This window comes from Oxyura jamaicensis, unplaced genomic scaffold, assembly GCF_011077185.1.
Source record: "Oxyura jamaicensis isolate SHBP4307 breed ruddy duck unplaced genomic scaffold, BPBGC_Ojam_1.0 oxyUn_random_OJ72226, whole genome shotgun sequence".
In the NCBI taxonomy this organism is placed as follows: Eukaryota; Metazoa; Chordata; class Aves; order Anseriformes; family Anatidae; genus Oxyura; species Oxyura jamaicensis.
In genome coordinates this window covers 17,080-30,576 of record NW_023310929.1, presented here as the reverse complement: position 1 = coordinate 30,576, position 13,497 = coordinate 17,080, and the positions used below count along the sequence as shown (strand labels likewise).

At 40.3% G+C, this 13,497-nt stretch overlaps 1 protein-coding gene across 1 annotated transcript in view; it reads left to right on the top strand.

The window, feature by feature from the left end:
- LOC118159831 (nipped-B-like protein) overlaps positions 1–13,497 on the top strand; it is a gene marked incomplete at its 3' end in the record, with an annotated part of 90,227 nt that overhangs the window by 68,318 nt on the left and 8,412 nt on the right. The window contains exons 2-4 of the mRNA XM_035314383.1: positions 4,154–4,297; positions 5,638–5,803; positions 6,852–6,982. Of these exons, the coding sequence (XP_035170274.1) occupies positions 4,234–4,297; positions 5,638–5,803; positions 6,852–6,982 (361 nt within the window). The remainder of the gene's footprint in view (positions 1–4,153; positions 4,298–5,637; positions 5,804–6,851; positions 6,983–13,497) is intronic.

The window sequence follows — 13,497 nt, the reverse complement described above, 5'->3', positions numbered from 1 at the left end:
CTGAGGAGAAGGACCTGGGGGTGTTGGTGGACTAGATGCTCAACATGCATCTCCTTCTATGACCAGGTAACCCATCTGGTGGATGAGGGAAAGCCTGCTGATGTAGTCTACCTGGACTTATGCAAAGCCTTTGACATGGTTTCCCCCAGTATTCTCCTGGAGAAGCTGGCAGCCCATGGCTTGGACAGCTACACTCTTGACTGGGTTAAAAACTGGCTGGATGGCCAGGCCGAGAGAGTAGTGGTGAATGGAGTGAAATCCAGCTGGCAATCAGTCACAAATGGTGTTCCTCAGGGGTTGCCATTGGTGCCCATTGTGGTGGTTTTACCGTGCTAGGCAGTTGAACACCACAACCGCTCTCTCACTCCCCCTCCTCAGATGAGGAGGGGAAGAAGTAAAGGAAAGAACAACTCACGGGTTGAGATAAGGATGATTTAATTAAAAAGGGGAAATATATATATATATATAATTAAGGAAATATTATTATTAATTAAACAATTCAACTAAAGGGAAAAAAGGGAAAGGGGAAAAGGGAGGGGGGAAAGGGAATAACTAAACAAAGCAAGTAAAGGCTATGTGGAAGTGCAGAGGAAAGAAATTACTCTCTACTTCCCACAAATGAGCGATGCTTGACCACGTCCTTGAAGCAGGGCCTCAACGCACGTAGCCAGTGTTCGGGAGGAGGACAGACGTTTTCGCAACGAGAGCCCACCCCTCCCCTCTTCTTCCTTTTTCCACCTTTTATTGCTGAGTGTGACATCATATGGTATGGAATATCCCTTTGTTTGGTTTAGGTCAGCTGCCCTGGTGATGTTTCTTTCTCACTTTTTGCCCACCCCCTAGGAGGGTCAGAGAGAGTCCTGATGCTGTGCCAGCACTTCTCAGCAGCAGACACAACACTGGTGTGATACCACTGCTGTTCTAGCTACAAGTGCAGAGCGCAGCACTGTATGGGCTGCTGCAGGGAAAGTTAACATCCCAGCCAGACCCAGTACACCCATCCTCTTTAATATCTTCATTGATGACATGGATGAGGGAATTGAGTGCACCCTCAGTATGTTTGCAGACGACACCAAGTTGGGGGGGGAAGTGTCTATCTGTCGGAGGGTAGGAAGAACCTGCAGAGGGACCTGGACAGGTTGGGTCAATGGGCAGAGGCCAATGGAATGATGTTCAACAGTGCTAAGTACTGGGTCCTGCACTTTAGCCACAACAATCCCATGCAGTGCTATAAGCTTGGGGAAGAGTGGCTGGAAAGCTGTGCAGAGGAAAAGGATCTGGGGGTGCTGACTGATGCTTGTCTGAACATGAGCCCGCAGTGTGCCCAGGTGGCCAAGAAGACCAACGGCATTCTGGCTTGTATCAGGAATAGTGTAACCAGCAGGACCAGGGAAGTGATTGTCCCCCTGTACTCAGCTCTGGTGAGGCCTTACCTCGAGTACTGTGTTCAGCTTTGAGCTCTTCAGTAGAAGAAGGACATTGAGGCCCTGGAACGTGTCCAGAGAAGGTCTATGAAGCTGGTGAAGGGCCTGGAACACAGGTCTTATGAGGAGCATCTGAGGGAGCTGGAGTTCTGGAGTCTGGAGAAGAGGAGGCTCAGGGGAGACCTTATTGCTCTCTACAACTACCTGAAAGGAAGTTGTGGGAAGCTGGGGGTCGGCCTCTTCTCACAGATAACCAGTGATAGAGGGAATGGCCTCAAGTTGCACCAGGGGAGGTTTAGGCTGGAAATCAGGAGACATTTCTTCTTAGAAAGAGTAGTCAGGTATTGCAAGGGGTTGCCCAGGGAGGTGGTGGAGTCATTGTCCCTGGGGGTGTTCAAGGAAAGGTTGGACGTGGTGCTTAGGGACATGGTTTAGTGGGTGATACTGGTGGTTGGACCAAATGATCTTGGAGGTCTTTTCCAGCCTTTATGATTCTATGAATCTACTACTACTCTTAATAGAAGGCTGTTCCATGAAGTGGCTACTCTGATGGTGAGATTCTGTTTCATTTTCCTTCTTGTTTGCATTCATGCCTTCATTTACTGTTGTGTTAACATTGGCCTTCAGCATTCCTTCCTTTCAGCCTTCTTTGATTACCATATAGAAAGCAACCACGTTCTGTCTTGACCTTGGTTTTGTTAGCTAAACAAACTAACCTGTTCTATTCTCCTCTTATAAAGAATGCTCTTCCCCTGACCATCCTAGCTTGATACATTCTCAGGTCTGGACCTTGCCAGTTTGGGTTTCTTATTATGTATCTGTGGAGAAGGTTTCTGATTTGAGTGTCTGGTTTTGGAGGTATTTTTCCCATTGAATATCTATATAATTTAATTATTGCAGCAGTAATAGTGGAAAAGAACTTGTGTTAATATTGACTACATCTGATGGTTATACCTTCCCCAGGCTATTAAGAAGTGAAAGTACTAAGATTTTTTTTTCTTGCCTCAGTGTTGAGTACACGATTTCCAGTAATGCTGTCTACTGACATGGCTTTAGTCAGTTTTGATGCAGTTTCAGTTGGGAGAAGTGGATTATCAGACATGGCCTTTCTATCGTATGTATAATTTAAGTGTTAGTAGCTCTTGTGGGCTTGCTGTTGCAGACTCATCACGGGAAAAGTTAAGTTATGGGTTTGTAGGATTCTTTTTGGTCTGTTTTTTAAAGAATTGCTTATTTAGGAAACTAAGAAACTACTAAAATCCTGTGTATATTGGTGTTTTTTTCAGGTAAAGAACCTTGACTATTATTTGAAACTGCTCTGGGTGTATGAAGTCTGTTTTCTCCTGGTTAAAAACAAAAACAAAAACAAGAGAAAAACAAAACAAAACAAAACACCACAAAACACACAGTATATCTGTCTGAAGCAGTTTTCTTAGCTAAGTTTCTGCACCTGTAATGTACAATATTTTAAATAAACAAATGTAATTTAGAGGTAAGAATGAGACCATGGCAGTTACTAAGGCAGTTACAGAGACCATGGCAATTACTAAGGAAATGACAGTGTTTTTTTTTTTTAGTTTATATGTATTGTGTATGTAATTCGCAAAATATTGATTTGTAAAGTAAGTGTAAGCAAATCACGATTTCAGCATCTTCAGCAGGCAACATAAATGCTTACGGAAGAATTCTTCTTACTCTTTCACAAACTGTTAGCACAGGTGCCTATCTATAGTAGGCAGATGTATACAAAACCAAGTTCCTTTCCTTTATTTTGTTTGTCTTTAGACAAATGCTCAATTTTTGTCATTTCATTAGTATAACAATAGTGGATTGTAATGTGTGATCTTTGTAAATTTTGTTGTCTTGCAACTGTAGTTGAAATTATTGTGACAACTTTTTTTTAACTATATCTTTAGTAGATATCTTTTTAGATCTTTACAATTAGTGAACACTGAGTGAATGCATACTTATTCATTAGTTGAATATAAAATGTACCTTTTTACAGGAAATAAACAAGCTAGTTTAGTGGGACTAAAACTTTTATTTTTGTGGAATGAGGGTTACAGTTCCTAGCAGTAGTTTTACCAGAGAGTGTTTAATATTAAAGAGAGATCTTCAGATTAATTTTGAAATAGATACTTATTTTAAAATACATGAAGATTTTGTATTTTCACATTGTTTCCTTGATTTTTACATCTGTATATTATTCCTTTTATTTTTGCTAGCCACCTCTTGTATGAAAAATACTTCCTTCTCCAAACTTGGGAAGTGAACATAGCTAATTACTTAAACTGGTTATGGATTAAGTGCTCTCCACAGCAATATGAATCAACAGAAGTTCTGCTACCAATTTTTTAGTGGTTTTTTTTGTTTTTTTTTTTTTTTTCAAAATAAGGTATAAAATTCATTAACTTGTTTTAATTGTCTTTGTACCTTTAATATCCAGACATTGACTATTGGTTTAGTACTGTATAACCGAAGAAAATTTCTTGTTTGCCTTATCTTGCATCATTTTTGGTGAAGGACTCTGCTTCTCAGACCAGAAATTTGCCTTTTGATTTCTTAATGCCATTTGATATTTAAATTCTACATTGTTCTACCTACTCTTGACAAAATTTACTTAGTATGCAGCTGAGGTTATGGCCTGCATTTCATTTATCATTTATATTACTGAATTTAAAAGTCTTTTAAATAGACTGAATGTTGTCATTTGTTTTTGTTCTTTTTAGTGCTTGGGAGATGGGAAGTAATGATAGCTGGCACCTGAACTAAAATATCTGTGAAGGCACTACCATCCCAGAACTTCAGGATGAATGGGGATATGCCTCATGTTCCCATCACTACTCTTGCAGGCATTGCTAGTCTTACAGACCGTAAGTACTCTTCTTTTGTTTTTTTTTATTTTGTTTTCTTTTTTTTTTTTTTTTTTTTTTTTTTTTTTTTCTCGAAGCTATTTCTAATGATTTAGTTAAAACCTTTATCTTGGAGCTGTAATCAGCCTGGCAAGTCAGTCATCTTGTTTTCTTGGACCCATGAAAGTGATTTATCTGTATAGATAACTTTTTGGCCTCTTCTGGCTTACACTTCTCTTGTCTATATAAGCCCTGCCAGTCATCTGGTCAAGACTTCTTATTTTATATACTTCCTTCTTATGCATATAGACCTAAGAATGCCCTCTTAGTATGCTCATTTATAATCTGGTTGAAATATTGTTATGGATGTTTTAAATTAAGCAATTAAATGTTTTTACCAAGAGTAAAGTACATAAAGGGGATTTATAAAAAAGATGGAGAGCAACTCTTTGCTCAATCAGATAATGACAGGACGAGGGGAAACAATTTTAAACTAAAAGAGGGGAGATCTAGATTAGAGGTTAGGAGGAAATTCTTCACTCAGAGGGTGGTGAGGCAGTGGAACAGGTTGCCCAGAGAGGCTGTGGGTGCCCCATTCCTGGAGGTGTTCAAGACCAGGTTAGATGAGGCTCTGAGCAACCTGATCTAGTGGGTGGCATCCTTGCCTATGGCAGGGGGGTTGAAACTAGATGATCTTTGAGGTCCCATCCAATCCAAGCCATTCTATGATTCTATGATTTGTGAATAGTTATTTTGAGTGAATTAACATTGTAATTATACCAATCAACAACACTAGTCTTTTCTTGAGAAAATAACTTGCATAGAAATGAATACAATACAGGAAGAACAATCTGAGAATGTAATTAGTGGCTTAAATTAATGATTTTGTTTTGTTTTCCCATCTACCTTGACCATACAAAGTGGAAACTTGAAGATCAGTGTAGAAAATTATGCTCAATGCACTTAGACTACTGCCTGCAACTACAAGGGTTTTACATTTCCTTCCTTCCCATTATCAGTGCTTTCAATTCCAAGAGAAGACTGTCTTAACGTTTTAAATAACTTTATGTTTTGGAATGTTTAAAAGTGTGTTTTTATTCATATAACTTGCCTTAACACATTTAAATATTTACAACAATAATATAATTAGTGTACTTGAATACATTGCTTTGTTTAAAGCAGTGTAGCCTCTGTATGTTTTAAAAAAAAATCCAGAATTTTTCCCTATATTTCAAATGTAGTTGTCATTTTTTGTTGTTTTTGTTTTTATCTTAATCATGTGAGAGTAAGAAGGCTGCCCATCTTTGTATGATTGTGTTCTGAGAAATGATTCTGAACTTCTTTCTGTCTTCTGATAACAGTTTTGAACCAGCTGCCTCTTCCATCACCTTTACCTGCTACAACAACAAAAAGCCTACTCTTCAATGGACGGATAGCTGAAGAGGTGAATTGCCTTCTGGCTTGCAGGGATGAAAATTTAGTTTCACAGCTCGTCCACAGTCTCAATCAGGTGTCAACAGATCACATGTATGTATTTTGAACTTCAGCTATATCACATCACTGTCCTTATTCCTTGAGATTAAAATGAAATGGATTGAGAGGGATTTTTGTGAGAATTTGAAAACCCGAATGTGCAGGTTGTTTGTTAGGCTTGTAGCAGATTATCAGTGTTTAAGAGCCAATTATTTCAGTCAAGTAGCACTTAAGCATAACTTTTTTTTTTTTTTTTAAATAGAGCAATTTTAAATTGTTCAAGTTACAAGTGCAAACTTTGTGATGTTGATTGTACAACACCTATTTGTGTTCCAGTTTGTTTAATAATACCTATAGACAAACTATATATCCAGCATTATACGAAAAGAAACTTTTTGGTGAGACCCATGTAAGACCCATGTCAATTCTGATTAGGTATTGAACTTTAATATTAAAAAATTGAATCAGCAAGTATCCTCTTTTTGTTTAATATATATTTTGTTTTGTTCATTTTTGTATGATGTCCTTTGAATGTTGACAGCACTTTTTCCTACATATTTTTCCAATAAGTTGCTTTGATCAAATGGAAGTAGCTTTTAAAAAGTCCTCAAAACAAACAATAGATGAAAGCACCAATGCATTTATAGAAAATCCATTACATTTTTGATAGTTCAGAGGGAATCCTGTGATGTCAATTACATGCCAATTTCCCTTTTTATAATAAAATATGCGACCTGAACATTATACATTCATGGATATCTTATTTTTAATCCTACAATACTTAATGTTATACAAGTGTTGTTCTTCTGTGGAGAAGATCAAAAGTGGGTATAAGGAACTTATATAATAGCCAGAATCTGACAGCCATGGATATGTATGTGCTTAATAACAGAGAATAATTTTGAGGACTGGTAGGAAATTTTCCTTCCATTCCTTAAAGAAGAGAGGGGAAAAAAATAGAGGCAGGGAACAGTGCTTTGCAGACTTTTTTTTTCTTTATTTTAGCAGTAAATTGTTTTCTTTTTTTTTTTTAACTTGAACATTGTTTCTTACAATTTGAAAATACATTTGCTTCTTTATTTGTTTACTTCCACAATTGCAGAGAATTGAAAGATAACCTTGGCAGTGATGATCCAGAGGGAGATATACCGGTCTTGCTGCAGGCTATCCTGGCAAGGAATCCTAATGTTTTCAGGGAGAAAAGCATGCAAAACAGATATGGGGTACAAAGTGGTAAGGATTTTCAATTATTTATTGTTTGTGTTTTACGTTATTCTGTAAGTTTAGGGGATTGATACTAACAACAAATATATATGGACTACATCTGTGATGTTTATGCCTAACCTTGTGTCTGATAGTGATACAAAGCTATGTATCTTGACATCTTCTAAGAGTGTGTATTAAAATAAAAATTCCATGAATTTCTCTATTTTTGTTTTTAAAAAAATGTTTAATTTCCCTACAGAAGTTTATTTTCTAGGAGGATTGATTGGATTTTATTTTAAAAATTATATAATTAAGTTCATTCACCTAGGCCTAGTGAGTAAAAAGCCATATAATATTTGAAAAGAGCAGCTTGCTTTGGATAGAACATGTAACGCTCCTTGAAAGAATGCAGAATTTTTCCTGAATGAAAAAGTTAAGGGCAGTGCTAAATATTTAGAAGTTAACTGATTATGAAATTTAAGCTCTGATAACAATATCCAGATTCTGTGTTTGGAGGCAGCCATGGCAGAATATAATTTTTCCAGCTGTGGGAAGAGTTGTAACTGTCCTGCCAGTTTGCAGTGGTACCACAAAGAACATATGCTTGAATAAGAGTTTTACACCAGTTTTGTAGCGTAAAATATTTTTTTTGCCAGTGCAAAGGTGAGACATAATTTTTGGAATTATTTGTTCCAGCAGAGGATTTTGAAAGAAAGAAGAAAAAGCTTGTTAATTTTTTTCTAAATTTTGATAATACTGTTATTCAGAGGGGGAAACACTTTTGTAGCTTGATTCAATAGTTTAAGAGTAACCCTTAATGAAATAAAAGAATCTCTATCTTTAGTAAATGTGCTTTGACCTATGCTTGAAGGAAGGTATTGGTACAGAATTAAAAATAATTCAACATGAAACTTAAAAGAATAATTGATGTTATTTTAATAAAGTTAACAAGCTGTTTCAGAGAACCAGAGGAGATGAGAATTTTAAAATTCCTTGATTATTTAATTTTATTTTACATAATTCTGAATATATGTGCCAGTGCAAGCACTGTAATGAAGTGTGAAAGTGTGAAATCAGAAAACTGGAGAGAAAGGAGGAAGAGGAAAAGCTTAGCTATAGACAAAATATTTTGAGAGGATAAAAGGTCTTGGAATGAATGTTTGGAAAAGCTAGGCAAAGTGTGATGTCATTTTCAATGGAAAAAGGCCGCACACTTATCTGGATACAGGTGTTTTTTTTAGCTAAATACTGGCATATTGTGGTCTAATTAGCTATTAATATGTCCCATTCAGATTTCCAAGGCCAAAGGAGGCTATATGGTTATACTGGGGCAGGAAAGGTCTTTTCTTCTGTTTTGTGAGCAGGTTTTGTAATTGCTGTATAGTCAAGATTTGTAGATTGGGGGTTTTGGTAGAGATCTTATGTAATGCATTTTGCAAGCTAGAAGAATGATTTTTAGACTCTTCTAGTATTTCAAACTCATCTCTTCTGATTTCTTTACTGTCTTCCTTCTGAATATTTTCTTTCTGCCTTCTATTGAGTCCTGTGTGCAGTGAAGTCAGTGCTGAGTACTGTGACCCAGTATTTGTAATGCCCACAATTGACAAGGAATAAAGGAAGGGGATCCCCTATTTACTCAGTCTGGGCTGAGTCTCTGCACTGGGGTGGACCTCTGCACATTGTTCACTTGAATGCCAGTTCTAGTATTATTATGGACAAAGCGAACTCAAATTCATTTCTACCAACCTTCTTTTCTGATGTAGGAACAGAAAGGTGACCTGGCTAAAGAATATTAAACATGGGATAAAGTTCTTTGTTTAGTACAAGTTGTTCAGAAACAAAGGCATCTCCAGAAACCTAAATATTATGTTTTGAATTTCTTTAAATGTAACTTTTCCTCCAAGTTCATATCTGTAGTTCAATGTTAAGTTTAGAGTGAGAATTGTTTTTAGTTATGATGGAAAAATATGATGTGACAACTGGGAGAAGTGTCTAAAGACTGGAGGAAAGCAAACATCCCTCCTGTCTTCAAGAAGGGCAAGGAGGACCCAAGGAACTACAGGCTGGTGAGCCTCACCTTGATCCATGGGAAGGTGATGGAACAACTCATCCTGGAAATCATTTTCAGGCACAATGAAGGGCAAGAAAATCAGGAGTAGTCAGCATGGATTCACCAAGTGGAAGTCATGCCTGACCAACCTGATAAGCTTCTATAATGAAATCACCAGCCTGACGGATGAGGGGGAAGCAGTGGATGTTGTTTTCCTGGACTCCTTGAAGGCCTTTGATGCTATCCTCCATAAGATCCTTATAGAGAAGCTGTTGAAGTATGGGCTGGACAAGCAGACAGTGAGGTGGACTGGAAACTGGCAGAACAGCCAGACCCAGAGGGTAGCAGTCAGTGGTGCTGTTATCCGTTGGTTTGTGCCTGGTGTGCCTTGCCAATAAGCACAGAGTCGGAATCCACATGAAGGTATTTAATTATATGACTCTGCAAGGTCAGGTGCTTAGCAATCTTTCGCAAAGCAAGCACACCTCTGGCTTGAATCACCGTTATTTATACACAGCAAATTTGTGAAACTGTCTCTCTGGCTACTTTTGATTGGCTGATTGGCTGTCTTAGCTTGCCTAACTCATCTCTATTGAGTATGGGCATTACAGACAAGAGGTGGGGGTGGGTGGACAGGACATCAAATCCCTAGTTTCCATATATTAGCATTTTGATGGGTGTGATTTTAATATGTTATTGACCCTTAACGAGCAAGAGGCTACCATAGGTCAGTCTGGAATCTTCCTACAACTGTGTTTCTCTTTGTTTTTTAGCTTTCATCCCTTATGTCCCTTGCTTCTGCTAGCTCAAGGCTACTAGTCTCCCTGTTTTCTTCAAGGTTTTCTTGTTTTCCTCAGCTTAAAACTACAATTTTCCCCCTTGGTGACTATGAACATCACTTTTGGGCTTCATAGTTCTCACTACATAGTTCTTGTCCATTTCTGTAAATTTGAGGAAGCACTCTACTGTTAGCAAGAAGAGATATGGATAATATACTCTGTGAGGTTTGCTGAATAAAGCATTACATGAATTTAGACAACTAGGCATGCATCGCAGAACACAATTAGATATTGCTATCATAGCTACAGGTACTATGATAATTAAAAACTGTTGTTTTAATAATCCAGTTTGGCAACCATGACCAAAACCAGGAAAAATCTGGTCCGCTACTGACGGTTGCATCCTGAGACACTTGGTGAAACAAATGGGATGCTTGCCAGATTTTGTTAATACCTGTTTGAATTTGCTTCTTCTCATTTACATAGACTGAGCCTCCTCTTCTCCAGGCTAAATAGTCCCACCTCCCCCAGCCGCTCCTCGTAAGACTTGTTCTCCAGACCCTTCACCAGCTTTGTAGCCCTTCTCTGGACTCGCTCAAGCACCTCCATGTCCTTCTTGTAGTGAGGGGCCCAAAACTGAACACAGTACTCGAGGTGCGGCCTCACCAGAGCCGAGTACAGGGGGACAATCACTTCCCTGGACCTGCTGGCCACGCTGTTTCTTATGCAAGCCAGGATGCTGCTGGCCTTCTTGGCCGCCTGAGCACACTGCTGGCTCATATTCAGCCGACTGTCAACCACTACTCCCAGGTCCTTCTCTGCCAGGCAGCTTTCTAACCACACATCTCCCAGCCTGTAGCTCTGTTTGGGGTTGTTGTGCCCCAGGTGCAGGACCCGGCACTTGGCCTTGTTGAACTTCATACCGTTGGCCTCGGCCCATCAGTCCAGCCTCTCCAGATCCTCCTGCAGAGCCTTCCTACCCTCGAGCAGATCAACACACACACCTAACTTGGTGTCGTCTGCAAACTTGCTGAGGGTGCACTCGATCCCCTCATCCAGATCATCGATGAAGATGTTAAAGAGGACTGGTCCCAGTACCGAGTCCTGGGGGACTCCACTAGTGACTGGCCTCCAACTGGATTTGACTCCATTCACCACAACTCTCTGGGCCCGGCCATCCAGCCAGCTCTTAACCCAAGGAAGTGTGCGCCAGTCCAAGCCATGAGCAGCCAGTTTCCTGAGGAGAATGCTGTGGGGAACGGTGTCAAATGCCTTACTGAAGTCAATGTAGACCACATCCACAGCCTTTCCCTCATCCACTAAGCGTGTCACCTTGTCATAGAAGGAGATCAGGTTCGTCAAGCAGGACCTGCCCTTCATAAACCCATGCTGACTGGGCCTGATCGCCTGCTTGCCCTGCAACTGCCGCATGATGACACCCAAGATAATCTGCTCCATGAGCTTCCCTGGCACTGATGTTAAACTAACAGGCCTATAGTTCCCCGGGTCTACCCTCTGGCCCTTCTTGTAGATGGGCGCCACGTTTGCTAGCCGCCAGTCAAGTGGGACCTCCCCCAATAGCCAGGACTGCCAATAAATGATGGAAAGTGGCTTGGCCAGCTCTTCCGCCAGTTCTCTCAGTACCCTCGGGTGGATCCCATCCGGCCCCATCGACTTGCGTACATCCAAGTGCTGTAGCAGGTCGCCAACCATTTCCTCGTGGATTGTGGGGGCCACATTCTGCTCCCCATCCCCTTCCACCAGCTCAGGGTACTGGTCGTCCAGAGAACAACTGGTTTTGCTGTTAAAGACTAAGGCAAAGAAGGCATTAAGCACCTCAGCTTTTTCCTCATCTCTGGTTACTAAGTTTCCCCCTGCATCCAGTAAAGGGTGTTCTATTTTTGTTTGTATTCAACCAAGAGCATCGGTAGTGACATTACTTATGATTTCTAGTGTTGCAGAAATGTTTACTATTGGCCTTTCAAGTTGTACTGTTACCATAAAAGAAACTCTTCAGACTCAGTTTGGAGTTTCAGAAAGCAGGCATTCTTTAACTGTGGCACTGGATACACAGGGGATCGCTCCACCTAGTGTGCCTCTTTCCAGTGGTTTGTGGGGACAGGACAAGGGGCAATGGCCAAAAAACGGATCACAGGAAGTTCTGCAACAACATGAGAAAGAACTTCTTCACGGTGAGGGTGAAGGAGCACTGGAACAGGCTGCCCAGGGAGGTTGTGGAGTCTCCTTCTCTGGAGATATTCAAGGCCCGTCTGGATGCCTACCTGGGCAACTTGCTTTAGGGAACCTGCTTTGGCAGGGGGGTTGGACACGATGTTCTCTTGAGGTCCCTTCCAACCCCTATGACTCTGTGACTCTGTGATTCTGTGAAATCTTGCACAAACCTATATGTACTGCTATTTGTTGCCTTTTTTTTTTTTTTTTACTGTCAGTATTGGGGTGTTGAAACTAGATTGGCATTCATGGATTAGTCCATAAGACAGGAAATTGTCTATCAGAGGCTCCAGCCCCTTCCTTGCTGAAAGGCTAATTGGATATTTTGGCACTTGTATAGGTATAGCTCCTTTTTTTTTTTTTTTTTTTTTTTTTTTTTTCTAAAACCATTCCCTTTTCGTCTGCAGTCAAAAGGCATTCAATAGGGCTCGCATATCCCCTCAGTTAGGGTTATGGGAAATCATAATAGTTTCTAGCAACTGATGCATTGCTGCTGAGTTATGCCTATAAGGTCCAACAGGGTGTCTCCAGTTTAACAAATCTGATGTTGTAAATGGAACATGAACAAAAAAAGTTTATTCCTCTGGTCCCACTGCCTGCCTTAATGGAGCCTGGATAACTGGCCTCATCTTCTGTTAGGTGCAAAGTGCTATTGGGCTAAAATTAGAATCATCCTGGGTCTCAGGAGAGGTCTGAGATGTCCCTGCAGAAACCTCTGCAGCCTGAGCTTCAGGAGAGATCTCTGATGTTCCAGCAGAAACCTCATAAATCCAACCCCCAGGAGAGTCCTCTGATGTCCCCACAGAAGTCTCAGAAATAGGGGAAACCTCTGGATTATACAGCGGTGTTGTCAAGGGTGCCAATAACCGAACCCCTTCTTGTTCTAGACTCGGATAAATTTTAGGGGGTTTATCATTCCCTTCCTTCCCTTTCTTTTCAGCCCATAGCATAATACGGTCTTCCCGTAATCCACACTCTGCCTGAGTTGTCAGGTCCCGATACAATTACATGAAAGCACTAACGTGCATCACTTTGTCCCATTTTCCTTCCCCATGGCAAAATAACATCAATTTCAATATAGGGTATCATAATTAAAGGATCCATTTTCTGGCCATTGTTTTCCAGTTCATACTGAGTCCGCTCCTGATTACAGTATTGCGTCATTTTACCCTTTGTCCTATATTCACCACCAAATTTAGACCAATTTTTGAGGATGCATCCAAGGGGGGAGGAAGGTGGGGATTCTGGACTGCTTCCTATTTTCCATTTGGTAGCTGCTCATACTCGGCTTTAACTTTAACCCTTCAATTGGGTCAGGTAGCTCATGGGACCATCTTCCCTTCTCTCTAAAATACAGTGTCTTTGTGTGAGGCTGACAATCTGCTCTCTAAATACCTATATGAACATATAAATTGTACTCAGCAGTCCAGTGACTTCCCCTTTATCACCAGAATTTTGGTGGATTCCTCAGTGTTGCGCCA